The 14,104-nt window shown below is 48.0% G+C and overlaps 1 protein-coding gene across 3 annotated transcripts in view; it reads left to right on the top strand.

Moving 5' to 3' along the window:
- MED15 (mediator complex subunit 15) overlaps window positions 1-14,104 on the top strand; it is a 102,299-nt gene that overhangs the window by 34,671 nt on the left and 53,524 nt on the right. For 2 of the 3 annotated variants that reach the window (XM_073563782.1, XM_073563784.1), the window contains exons 4-8: window positions 2,596-2,625; window positions 2,718-2,930; window positions 6,206-6,486; window positions 6,800-7,129; window positions 7,208-7,378. In XM_073563782.1, the coding sequence (XP_073419883.1) occupies window positions 2,596-2,625; window positions 2,718-2,930; window positions 6,206-6,486; window positions 6,800-7,129; window positions 7,208-7,378 (1,025 nt within the window). The remainder of the gene's footprint in view (window positions 1-2,595; window positions 2,626-2,717; window positions 2,931-6,205; window positions 6,487-6,799; window positions 7,130-7,207; window positions 7,379-14,104) is intronic. The other variant, XM_073563783.1, reaches the window with a different exon arrangement.

Consider the following 14,104-nt stretch of genomic DNA (forward strand, 5'->3'; position numbering starts at 1 on the left):
CCCGCAGAAACCTCGCACACCTGGACACCCACGCGCTCTGACTCTATTCTACCACTGGCATCCATATCCTAACTCCAAGACACAGTGCCACTGCTTTCTACAATGCCACTCTCGCATCAGCTATTGACACGGTCGCCCCTCTCGTTCATGGCAGAATGTGACGTACCAACAGACAACCCTGGCACAATAACACCACTAAAAAGCTCCGGCAAGTGTCCAGGGCTGCAGAGCGGCATTGGAAGAAAACAAATTCGCAAGATGACTTCACTGCATTCAAACAGGCAACACTCACTTTCAAATCTGCCCTCACCTCTACTTAACAGGTATACTTCACAACCCTTGTATCTTCCCTATCCTACAATCCCAAACAGTTATTCAAAACTTTCAACTCCTCCGCCCACCACTGCCCCCTCCAACCTCCCTCATCTCTGCTGAGGACTTTGCCACACACTTCAAAAATAAGATCGACCAAACAAGTCTTCATTGTTCAACCACCACAACCCCTTTGTATACCAGACCAATGCCCAAACCCCATAACCTCCCTCTCCAACATCACTGAAGGGGGGCTTAATCGCCTCTTCTCCAAGTCGCACATCACAACCTGTGCACTTGACCCCATCCCATCCCACCTCCTCCCCAACCTCACCACTACACTTATCCCATCCCTAACCCACCTCTTCAACCTATCGCTAACGTCTGGTACCTTCCCTTCTGCTTTTAAACATGCCACAATCACGCCTATCCTTAAAAAGCCAACCCTCGACCTAACCGCTTTGTCCAGCTATCGCCCAATATCACTGCTCCCATTCGCTTCCAAACTCCTGGAGATGCACGTCCACGTTGAACTTTCCTCCCACCTCTCATTTAACTTAGTCTTTGACAATCTACAATCTGATTTCCGTCCCCATCACTCCACTGAGGCAGCCCTGACCAAAATTACTAACGACCTACTTACAGCCAAAGCAAACGGACAATACTCTATACTCCTGCTTCTACACCTGTCCTCTGCATTCGACACATTTGACCACTGCCTCCTACTACAGATCCTCTCCTCCTTTGGCATCGAAGACCTCGCCCTATCCTAGATCTCCTCATACCTTTCAAACCGCACATTCAGCGTCTCCCACTCCCACACTACCTCCTCATCCCAGCCTCTCTCTGTTGGAGTCCCCCAAGGCTCTGTTCTAGGACCCCCTACTCTTCTCAATTTATACCCTTGGACTGGGTCTACTCATAAAGTCCCATGGATTCCAGTACCACCTTTATGCTGACGACACTCAGATCTACCTCGCTGGCCCAGACGTCACCTCTGCTGCCCAGAATCCCGGAGTGTCTATCAGCCATATCCTCCTTCTCCTCTCGCTTCCTCAAGCTCAATGTGGACAAACCTGAACTCATCTTTCCTCCATCTCACAGATCTTCCTTACCTGACCTATCTATCACAATTAATGACATCACGCTTTCCCCAGTACTGGAAGTCCGCTGCCTCAGAGTAACCCTTGACTCTGCCCTGTCCTTCAAACCGCACATCCAAGCTCTTTCTACCTCCTGTCGCCTCCAGCTCAAAAATATTTCCAGTATCCATCCTTTCCTCAACCCTCAATGTACTAAAATGCTTGTGCACGCCCTCATCTCTCGCCTTGACTACTGCAACATCCTTTTCTGTGGTCTCCCTGCTAACACCCTCGCACCTCTCCAGTCCATCCTTAACTCTGCAGCCCGACTAATTAATCTCTCTCCTAGCTACTCCTCCGCTTCTCCCCTCTGCAAATCTCTTCACTGGCTTCCATTCCCTCAGCGTATCCAGTTCAAATTACTAATACTGACCTACAAGGCCATCTATAACCTGTCTCCTCCATGTGTCTCTGAACTAATCTCCCGATACCTTCCCTCACGTAATCTCCGGTCATCCCAAGACTCCTTCTCTCCTCCACACTTATTCGTTCCTCACCCAGCCGCCTCCAAGACTTCTCCCGAATAGACCCCATCCTCTGGAATCTTTGCCCCAACATGTCCGACTATCAACCACATTCGGATCCTTCAGACGGAACCTGAAAACCCACCTCTTCAAGAAAGCCTGCAGTGATCCCGCTGCCTCCTCACCACTACCGGAGATATCACCTCAACCAACACTGGAACTGCTGCAACCCATCAACATACTGTCTCCTTCCCCACCATCCTGTAGCATGTAAGCCCGAAAGGGCAGGGTCCTCTCCCCTCTGTATGTCTGTCATTGTAAGTTTGTTTACTGTAAGTGATATCTGTAATTTTTATGTAACCCCTTATGTACAGTACCATGGAATCAATGGTGCTATATAAATAAATAATAATAATCAATACAAGTATCAACTATCAACCAGATATCAATTGTTTACTAGCACAGTGCACAGGGTTAGGTGTTAATTTTAAAGTATATTCAGTAAATTCATGTTTTAAAGGTTTTTTTTTTTTTATGTACACTGCTGGACACTCCCCCTTTTACAAAATTATTTTCTTATATACCTAAAAGTACTGGTGTGTTCCATCAGATCTGATACCGTACACCAGATTATCTTGTGTCATTTTTGTCATTTTTCACTTGTACTTTCCTTGCAGATAACAAGAAGGCTCAGGCATCTGCCAGTGGTAAGTTTTTTTTTTTTTGTTTTTTTTTTATGTCTTTGATATATTTAGGTAAATGCTACAGGTTATTAATTAATGTTTTTACCCTCCAATAGATCCAATGAATGCCTTGCAGACATTAACAGGCACAGCTCCTGTAGGTGTACAGGGGATGGCCATGGGGGTCCGCCCGCCTGGTGCTCAAATGGGAGGTATTGGTGGGTTACCACAAATGGCCCAACAGATGAGTCTTCCTGGTCAACCACAGCCTGGGACTTCTGGAATGGCACCACATGGTATAACTGGAGTATCAACTGGAAACCAGCCTAGTAAGTTCATTATTCATATAGCTATAAGGCAGTGATGGAAAACCTTTTAGAGACCGAGTGCCCAAACTGCAATCCAAAACCCATTTCTTTTTCGCAAAGTGCCCTGAATACTGAGGTTTCAGATTAGAAAGACAACTAGCGCGCTATAGTCAATATCAAAGAGCTTGTAAGCGCAGCACTCCAAGCCTAAGATACTAGCCACCAATTGTAGTGAAGGTCTGTTCTTGAGAATGGAGAGGATTTTTAATCAAAAGTAAAATCGCAAAGTTGTTTGTTTTTTACAACTTCTTTGCAATTGTAACCCTATATCATGATGAGAACCAACCCTTTAAGTCAGGGATATCAAACTCAAATACACAGAGGGCAAAGTTAAAAGCTGGCAGAAAGTTGCAGGCTAACCTTGATATTTATTATAAAAAAAAGTCTACAATTGAGGAAGTTTTTCCTTATCAAATAAAACAATTAACTTTTGGAATTATAGTGGAATAATATAATGTAATATAATACGTTTTGTAACAGCAGTAAAAAGGATATTGGCCAATGGCTGAATTTACATATGTAATAACAAAGGATGAAAAAAACCTTGAATAAAGCAGATAAAGTATGATGCAAGCAAGTGTCCTCAAACACAGTATGATAACCCCAGAGTGAACTCCTCCACATGCACAGTATGATGACCCTACTGTACCCCACTTCTTCAGTTCCCCCAACAAAGAATGGTGACCCCATAACAGTATGATTCTCCAATTGTAATCCCCACATAGCCCTCCATACAGTATAACGTGCACATAAAGTCCTCAATAAAGTACAATGGCTCCACATAGATCTCTATAAAGTATAATCTATATATAAAATTGAATGTATGTATGTGTGTATCACCAACCAATCACGAAGCATCTTTCATTTCCCCAGAGCTGTTTAAAAGAACCTGAGCTGTGATTGGTTGCTATGAGCAACAGTTTTCCACTCGACAACACCTCAGCAGACACTGACATGGTGGGAGAAATCTAGCATCCCCGGGAACATAAGCTCCCAGCCATTGTCTGCCCCTCAGAAAGGAGCAGAGAGCTCAGGACATAAATGAATCACCCCCTTCCTGCCCATATACATATCACACATCCTCCATCCCATAGGCACATCTTCCCTCTTAAAGGGATCTCCGGTATTGAAGTGAGGGCAAATCCATTCTGCGCTTTGGTACTGATCCCAGGCCTCTCTTAAAGGGATCTCCGGTATGGAAGATAGGGCAAACCCCTCAGCACTCTGATTCTGACCCCAGGCTTCTATTAAAGGGATCATTGGTATGGAAGTCAGGGCAAATCCATCCAGCGCTTTCGTTCTGACCCCAGGCCTCTCTTAAAGGGATCCCCGGTATGGAAGTCGGGACTATTGCCTTCAAATGCTCTGGTACTAACCCCAGGCTCTCTTAAAGGGATCGCCGGTATGGAAGTTAGGACCGTTCGACTCAGTGCTCTAGTTCTGACCTCAGTCTCTCTTAAAGAGATCATTGGTATGGAAGTTAGGGCAATTCCACTCAGCGCTTTGGTTCTGACCCCAGGCTCCTCTTAAAAGGATCCTCGGTATGGAAGTGAGGGCAAATCCACTCTGGGCTTTGGTACTGACCCCAGGCCTCTCTTAAAGGGATCTCCGGTATGGAAGTTAGGGTAAATCCCTCAGCGCTCTGATTTTCACCCCAGGCTTCTATTAAAGGGCTCATTGGTATGGAAGTAAGGGCAAGTCCACTCAGCACTCTGGTTCTGACGCCAGGCCTCTCTTAAAGGGATCCCCGGTATGGAAGTTAGGACCGTACCACTCAGCGCTCTTGCCCCAGGCTGATGGGATGATGTAGGATATTAGGGGTAGTAGTTCGGTGGCTTTGGCTGATGGGATGATGTGGGATATTAGGGGTAGTAGTCCGGTGGCTCTGGCTGACGTGATGATGTGGGATATTAGGGGTAGTAGTCTGGTGGCTGACGGGATGATGTGGGATATTGGGGGTAGTAGTCCGGTGGTTTTGGCTGACGGGATGATGTGGGATATTAGTGTAGTAGGTCGGTACCTCTGGCGGACAGGATGATGTGGGATATTAGGGGTAGTAGCCCGGTGACTCTGGCTGACCGGATGATGTGTGATGTTAGGGGTAGTAATCCGGTGGCTCTGACTTGATGATGTGGGTTATTAGTGGTAGTAGTAGTGTGGTGGCTCTGGCTGACGAGATGATGTGGGATATTATAGTGAATGTGGCTATGCGGAAATCTCATCTCCCGAGATCTTGATGCCAAGATCTCCATCTGCACATGCACCGCCCCCAGCGGCCGTTTTCCCAGAGTCCATCGCACAGGAAACCACGGAACTGTGGGGGGCTCTGGCCTTTCACGAAATGTTGCCAAGATCCCCCGCAGCAGCGCCGGAGACCCCTCCCCCCACCCAGCCTGCATCAACAGTACCGGTAAGGAATATACGCGTTATAAGACGCACCCCCATTCCCCCCCCCCCCATTTTGGGGAGAAAAAAGTGCATCTTATAGTCCATAAAATACGTAGTTTTTATTGTGTAAAAGTGTCAACCTGATATAAGTGTGGTATTGCTGTAATCGCACCTTCCAAAAATACCCAGTTCCTGTATTTCTAGTTATTATTGTGCCTCCCCAGAAATCTGAATAGAAAGCGATCAATGTCTTATGACCGAAAATGGTACCAATAAAAATGTCAGCACGTCCTAAAACAATCGCTCACGTGACTGTCGGTCGAAATATGAAAGAATGATAGCCATCAAAATCTGGCGCTGCAAAAACTATTTTTTCATTTGTCGTCAGACATTTTTATTTTCCTCTGGCTTTAGCTTTCTAGTAAACTTGAAAAAGGAAAAAAATGTTTTGTCTCCAGAAGCTACATCTGTACGTGAAAGGATTCGGCTTCCATTTCTTAAACTTCCCTTATGTCACTATGGACTCTGTAGTTGTATTGCAGTCACTACCTATACATATAACAGATGTATGGTAAATAAGAGGCGAGCAAAACTATTTCCAGGAGCCCGGCCCACCAGCCACATGAATACCTCTTAGCAGCAAGACCAGAACCCACTGATTCCTACTCAATACCAGCATCCTGGGCTTCTTTTCTGTTTACTGGGTTTCCACCACATAACTGATGTGCCACGTGGCTACTGTAGTAATGAACTACCTCAGCAGAAGTGTAGCTAATGCAAAGGTATGTTAACTTTACCTGTGTGTAGACAGTACATACAAATTTGTCTTCATGTTCTCATTCTTCTAGCTCAGCTTCAGCTCCAGCAAATGGCGCAGCAGCAACAACAATTTCAGCAGCAGCAAGTTGTTGCCCTTCAACAGCAGCAACAACATCAACAGCAGCAGCAATTTCAAGTTGCTCAACAGAGTGTCATGCAACCGCAACAGCAGCAGCAGTTTCAGATGGCTGTGGCTGCAGCACAACAGCAACAGCAAGCTCAACAGCAACAGCAGGCGCAACAGCTTCAAGCAGCAGCGCAGCAGCAGCAACATATGTTAAAGCTACAGATACAGCAAAATCAGCAGCAGGTAAGTAAAAAAAAAAGTGTTATTCTGTAAACAGCCAGAAAAAACTGGTTTAAGTTATGTCTAATAGCTTATGTAAAGTCTACTTTAACACTCCCGGGTTTTTATCGTCGTAAGCAATAACCTTAGAGAAGCCAGGCATGGCATATTTTATGTCTGCTTGTTTTTGCCAAGTGGATAGGAACTTCTAACTCTTCTACCTCCACAGCTTAGGTACCCTTAATGGTATTTCAAGATTATGTATTGCATAAAAATGCTTCGGTGACATTTTGTACTTTTTTTTTTTTTTTCATTAATAGTTGTTTTTTCCTTTTAGCAGTTACAGCAACAGCAAATGACTCAACAAATGGCAGCGCATATCCACCGAATACAGCAGCAGCAACAGCAGCAGGTCATGCAGCAGCCATTACAGCAACAGCAAATGCAACAACAGCAGCCACAGCAGGTGATGCAACTTCAGTTGCAACAGCAGCAACAAGTGGCACAAAGTCAGCAGCAACTGCTTTCCACTCTTTCTACTCAGCCCTCTACCCAGTCCCTGATACAGCCTGGTCAGGCTTTGCCAGGACCAATACAGTCACAGGTTATGTCTGTAACAATAACGCCGCAGCACCAACAACAGCAACAACAGCTCAAGATAATCCAGGTATTTATCTGCATAAAGCTGTTTTGGATTCCACTTTTATAAGTAGTTTGCGGGCAATATAGTTTTTTTTTTTGTTAGCAAATTAGAGCACATGTTCAAGCTCAGCAGCAGCAAGTTCAGGCACAGCAGCAGGCCCAGCAGCAGACTCAACAGGTACAGCAAGCAGCTCAACAAGCTGCCCAGCAGGTGCAACCGCAGGCAGCTCAACAGCAAGCAGTTCAAGCTCACATGGCAGCTGCAGGAAACCAGGTAAGTTTCTGTAGCCGATATACAGTGTTATATCTGCATGTTTTGTTTTTTTTCTAAACTATCAAAGCCATTTAAAGTAGCATTGCAGGTTTAAATTCTTTAATTCCCTTCTAAATGACCATCAATTTACCAATAGATATATTAGTAAATTTATTAAATCCTCATACACTGAGCGCCTCGCTCAAATTCAGAGGACTATTCATGTTTTCCCATCACTTTTAACTTGCACTGCTCCTTTAGGTCTGGTTTCTATGTGGTGGGTGCAATAACAATGCCTGCTGGTTTTAAAGGAGTTATGGTGGTTTATTGCTGCAATAACCCAGATCTGCCATAACAAAATTCTAATGTTACACCTCAAATGTGAAATATAGTATAATATGTATTGCAGATGTATAATATAGATGTTACTACATCAACAGGATAATCCAATAAAAGACGATGGCTGGTACTTGTCAACCATGCCTTGTGTATTGGATAAATGTGTGAGCCGGAGCCTGGATGCATCCAGAGAAATTAAGAAGAGTTGCCATTTAATACTTTCATTTTGGTTTTCTGCTGCTTGATGCAAACAACTTTTTTTTTTTTCTCCTTTTTATGTTGGCTGTAGTTTTGGGGTTGACCTGATTTTTATACTTGATGAGTGTTAGGAAGTAAGCTTATTTATCTTTTGTTTTCTCCATTCAGTATGTATTTGGGGAAAAGGCATCTTTGAGCCACTCCATTGTGTGTGTGTGTGTGTACATGGGTAAATATGCTTATAAATCTATGACTGGACCCATAAAAAAATCTTTGATAACGGATCAGTGGCTAGACTTGCAAGAAGCTTTTTTTCTCTATCGCCTTATTGGGGGACACAGGAACCATGGGTGTATGCTGCTGACACTATGCACAAAAAAAGTTAGCTCCTCCTTTGCAGTGTACACCCCACCGACTGGCATTAGGCAACTCAGTTTAGCTTAGTGTCAGTAGGAGGTGGACACGGGTCTTTGATTAGGTACATATCTACCTCAGTGTGCGTCGTTCCTTTTCAGGTACCCGGAGGGATACAGTGTGAGTAGTACTCCTACAAAGAGACTGAATACGGCGTGTACTGCCAACCCGTATCCTCATATGTCTTTCCGGCAGGACCAAGAGGCCCTAACACAGAAGCGTGTTTAGGCGACCCAGCTCCAGTCCTGGCCCCCGTCTCCTTACCCACGCGCCCACCAGAGACTGTTGGTACTCGGAGGCGAAGATGTCCCACACGGCAACAAGTTTGGACGTTCTACATCTCCGGATACAGAGGTACTCTTCTCCCTCAAGTTCCAAAAAGAAGAAAGGAAAGAGGTTGCAGAAGAATGAAGGACGAGAGAAGGGGGAGGAAAAAAAAAATGATGGGCATAATGTAGGAAGTTTTTCCCCTTTATTGCGGCCTTTTTGCAGCGCCGGGGCATTTTGATGTTAAGGGCCTTTATCCTTTAATTCTGGCAGATAGGATGCTGGGCTACCTGTTTTATTTTGGGCGCTTCCTATGGACCTCCTCGCCGTTCCCTCCTGCTCCGGCGGTCAGGACAATAAATCTAGTATCAAATACCGGGCACACTCAAGGATTTTTGGTGCAAAAAAATCAGAATTTTAATACCAACAGTAGCCACTAGTTACAAACGTTTCGGTCGTGATAGACCTTCGTCAGTGTACTAGGGTTAATTTCTAAATGCCAGTGTGAGTAAATCACAAATAGTAGCCAAAGATCAGGTAAAGTGTAGCCCGGAACATAGGTGGTCAGTGACCTGCAATCAGGTATGCCAAAATAGCTGTGGATACCGTGACATAAGATATCTGGCATATACCTATTTGGTATGTATTAAAATTCTAATATTTTTTGCACCAAAAATCCTTGAGTGTGCCCGGTATTTGATACTTGGTTATAAGGTTTGGGAACCTACTGTGTGGCATCCCCCTGTTTGGCTGTGCTCACATTTATTCCTATAAAAAGGACAATAAATCTAGGCCCTGGCTTTTTGGGCCTAGCACTCTGCGTGTGCTTCGCCCTCTTCTTCTGCCTCCGGGCAGGCTTTTCTCCTGCCCATCTTGTCTCTTCTGGCCCGGCATTTAGCTCCGCCCACTACCTCAGAGCGCTGACTGCCGCCATCTTGCTACTCCCGGATATGGCACCTGGCTCCGCATATTCCCCTGAGCCCCTAAGACCCAGCCTATCCGGAGAAAGTGCGCTCTTTCCTTCTGCTGCAAGCTTTCTTCACTGGCACCTCTGACTGTCGCCTGCCACCTGGACGCCCCGCAGACTGCCTGATACCTGCAGGGGCTTGCATCGACCCGCTCTGCTGTCAGCCTGCATAGCCTGTGAGTAGCTGCTCTGCAGCCTGATACTCCACTGCGCCTTCCTGTCCCCTAACCTTCCGGCACCTGTTAGTGGGTCTGTCTCATCATGCCTAAAGGAGAGCGCTCTCGCCCTCATACCTCTTCCTCCTCTTCTTCTGCTCTGGTCAGTCATTTTGTGTGGGCTTTGTGTAAGTGCAAGCTTCCTTCTGATCAGTCCTCTCTCCTCTGTCAGAGCTGCAGCAACCCCACTGTACCCACCGCCCAGGAGCCCCTTTCTGTTCCAGCCGACAGCAAAGCCCCTATTCCAGGCTGGGCTGCCTCTCTTTCGCAGTCCGTGGCAGACCTCACCAAGGTGTCAGACCCTGGTGTCCGTACTTGACAGGTTGCCTCCTACGCCCGCAGCTGCTTCTGGGTCACAGGAGTCGCTGTCCGGGCCTTCTAACAGAGGCCACAAGAGATCCAGACAGGAGCGCCTTTCTAGGTCCTCTTCCCGCTCCATCTCACCCCCCGGGACTTCCCCGTAGTCTGCCTCTCCCCGATCCTCCTCCCCCGAGTCAGGTGAGACATTCTCAGACGCGCCATTAGAGGATGAAGCGGATCTAGATTCGGACCGAACCTCTAACATGAGAGATTTGGGCCAGAGCCTCATTGTGGCGGTTAACCAGACCTTTAACATCAAGAACACATTTACGGAATCCACAGATCAGGCGGTTTTGTTTAGACAGTCAAAACCATCTTCCAAGGTCTTCGCCTATCCCCCCCCCCCCCCCACCCGGACCAGACGCTTTCAGAGAGGAAAGCGCCTCGGAGTCTTATATCCCTTTTCTCCTGAGCTTACCGCTAATTGGACTGCTTCTCCTACCGTGGACCCGCCAGTGTCCAGACTGTCCTCCATCACGGTGCTCCTGCTTGCTAATAGAGCAACCCTCAAGGATTCCAATGACAGGGTCATAGAATCCTTTGCAAAATCAGCTTTTGAAACTGCCGCTTCCACATTATGCCCGACTTTTGCTTCCACCTGGGCCTTGATGGCCATTGCCAAGTCGGCCAAACAACTCCGTCATGGCATTCGTGCTGGAGCTCGTCCAGATGTCTTGGCAGATCTCGCCGACCAGATTTTGCATGCCGGAAAGTACCTGGTCTCTGCCTCCCTGGATGCTGCTTCTTGTCCAGCTCAGGCGTCTAGCAATATTGTGGCTATTTGCCGAACTGTCTGGCTTAAGACCTGGCAGGCAGACTATCTTCAAAGAAGTCACTTTCCAGTTTGCCTTTTAAGAGATCTCGTTCATTCGGCTCCCTGCTGGACCAGATTATTAAGGACGCCACTGGGGGCACGAGTTCTTCCCTTCCTCAGTCCAAACCTCGTAGGCCAACTCCAAAGTGGCAGTTTTTGTCCTTTCGTGATTTCGCGGCGACAGAGGCTTTTCCCCACCAGCAGGCTCGCCAGGTTTGGAAGAAGGTTTCCTTTAAAGCCCACCCATACCTGGCGTTCTCGTAGCACCCAGGGTAGACCTACCAGGTATTGGCCTGGTAGATCTTCCTTGACATGACTCGTGTCAAGATCCCGGCGTATCTCCCAAGCTGGGCGGTCTTCTCTTTTTCAAGGACGTTTGGCTAGCTTCGGTGGAGGACGCATGGGTCAAGGAGATCGTCTCCTCGGGATACAAAATAGATTTCGCTTCGCGGCCCCGAAATCGTTTCTTCGAATCCCGTCCAAGGGATCCTTCTCTGGTCTCGGGATTCTTTGCAGCCATTACCTCCCTCCTCAGTTCAGGGGTTATTGTGCCCGTCTCAGAGCGGGAATGCTTCACGGGTTTCTATTCGAACCTGTTAGTGGTGCCGAAGAAGGATGGCACGGTGCGGCCCATCCTGGATCTCAAGTTGCTGAACAGGAGAGTTCGCCTGAAACAACATTTCAGGATGGAGTCCCTTCGTTCTGTAATTGCTTCCTTGGAGGCGCAGGAATTCCTGTGCTCCATAGGCACATGTCCTTATTTTCCCAGGGCATCAGAGGTTCCTGCGTTTTGCAGTACATTAGCATCATTTCCAGTTTGTCGCCCTGCCGTTCGGTATTGCAACCGCCCCAAGGGTTCTTGCCACGATCATGGCAGCCTTGATGACCATTTTAAGAATCAGAAGTCTTGTCCTCATCCCGTACCTCGACGCCATCCTCATCAAGGCTCCGTTCTCTTCACAGGCCTAAGACAGCCTCGGCATCGTTCTTGACACCCTTTCCCGTTTCAGGTGGCTTGTCAACAGGAAAAAGTCCTGCCTTGTTCCGGCTCATGGCCTGATCTTTCTAGGCATGCTGTTCGACACCTGTCGGACAAGGGTATTTCTCCCCAAAGAGAAGAGAGTAATCCTCCAGCAGGGAGTTGGCTCTCTACAAAGCGCTCGGCATCCTTCCTTCCACTCAGCCATGAAAGTTCTAGGGAGGATGGTGGCAGCGTCGGAGGCGATCCCCTTTGCCCAATTCCACTCGACCTCTTCAGTGTGCAATCCTTTCACAGTGGAACAAGACTGTTCTCTCCGTGGATCGTCCGTTTCGGCTCTTACCAAGTGAAACAATCTCTCAGGTGGTGGCTGGACTCCCCTCTAATCCTCCAGGGCAGATCCTTCCTTCCCATCCACTGGAAAGTGGTGACGACGGATGCCAGCCTTCTCGGCTGGGGAGCAGTATTCAGACATCTGACTGTCCAAGTACGTTGGTCGATAAAGGAATCCTCTCTGCCGATCAACATCCTAGAGCTGAGAGCTCTTCTGTCCCTCCTCCACTGGGAAACAATTCTCAAGGGCCTGCTAATCAGAGTTCAGACGGACAATGCCGCAGCGGTGGCATATGTCAATTACCATGGATGGACCCGCAGTTCCGTGGCAATGGCCGAGGTAACCAAGATTCTTCTCAGAGTCAACAGTTCTGGCGATATCTGCAGTCCATATTCCCGGCGTGGACAACTGGGCCGCCGATTTTCTCAGTCGTGAAGGTCTCGCGGCAGGAGAATGAAGATTTCCTGATACTGGGATCAATCAGATCTGCATTCAATGGGGGCCTCCGGACGTGGACCTCGTGGCATCCCGACTGAACAGGAAGGTCCCACGTTTCGTCTCCAGGTCCCGCGACAAACTCGCGGAGGGCACCGACACTTTGGCCATTCCCTGGTCCAAGTTTGCGCTTCCCTATCTGTTGCCTCTCCTCCCCCTTCTTCCCAGGCTGCTGAAGATCAAGGTGGAGAGGGGTCCCGGTCATTTTCATCGCGCCGGACTGGCCCAGAAGTCTTGGTTCGCGGACATCGTCAATCTCGCGGACGCCCCCTGGAGGCCCCCAGACATACCGGATCGTCTATCCCAAGGTCCGATCTGCCACCAGAATTCTCGATCGCTCAGTTTAACAGCGTGGCTGTTGAAACCGCGGTGCTAAGAGCGTCCAGTTTTTCAGATCGAGTGATTCTCACTATGGTTCAGGCTAGGAAGCAGTCATCTTCCAGGGTCTCTTACCGCACCTGGAAAGCCTATTTACGCTGGTGTGAGTCTTAACGCATTCCGCCTATGTCCTTTTCTCTGCCTTCCGTCTTGGCCTTTCTCCAGACGGGATTGGATGCTGTTGTCTGGCCCTCAGTTCCTTAAAGGGTCAGGTGTCAGCCCTTTCCATCCTTTTCCAGAAGAATCTATCCTCTCGTTCTCAGGTCAGAACCTTACTTCAGGGGGTTGCGCATGCAACTCCCCCGTACAGGACTCCGGTGGACCCCTGGGACCTCGATCGAGTTATGGAGGCTCTGAGGCGTCTTCCCTTTGAACCGCTCCGAGAGGTTTCCCTGTCCTTTGTCTTGGAAGGTGGCGTTTCTGGTGGCCATCACTTCCTTTAGGCGCGTTTGGAGTTGGCGACCCTTTCCTGTCGCCCTCCCTTTTTTGGTTCTGCACCAGGATAAGGTGGTTTTGCAGCTTCCTCCTTCCTTCCTTCTCAAGGTGGTGTCTTCCTTTCACCTAAATGAGGATATCATCCTCCCTTCTTTTTGTCCGGTTCAACCTCTGGAGCGTTCATTGAACAAGCTAGTCCTGGTGAGGGAGGTGAGGGTCTATCTGGCCAGGATTGCCCCCTTTCGGAAGACGGACTCTTTTCGTCATTCCTGATGGTGCTAGAAGAGGTCTTCCGGCCTCTAAGGCTAAGATTGCTCGCTGGATCAGAATGGCGATTTTTGGAGGCTTACTGAGTCAAGAACAGAATACCTCCCCCTGGGATCAGGGCTCGCCCTACCCGGGCAGTGGGCACCTCCTGGGCCACTTTCTCCTACTGCTTTCTCACTAACTGAGTAGCCAAGTGCCAGTCGGTGGGGTGTACACTGCAGAGGAGGAGCTAACTTTTTTGTGCATAATGTCAGCCTCCTTATGTCAGCATCATCCATGGTTACT

The sequence above is a fragment of the Dendrobates tinctorius genome, unplaced genomic scaffold, assembly GCF_039654945.1.
Source record: "Dendrobates tinctorius isolate UK_male_01 unplaced genomic scaffold, ASM3965494v1 ptg000397l, whole genome shotgun sequence".
In the NCBI taxonomy this organism is placed as follows: domain Eukaryota; kingdom Metazoa; phylum Chordata; class Amphibia; order Anura; family Dendrobatidae; genus Dendrobates; species Dendrobates tinctorius.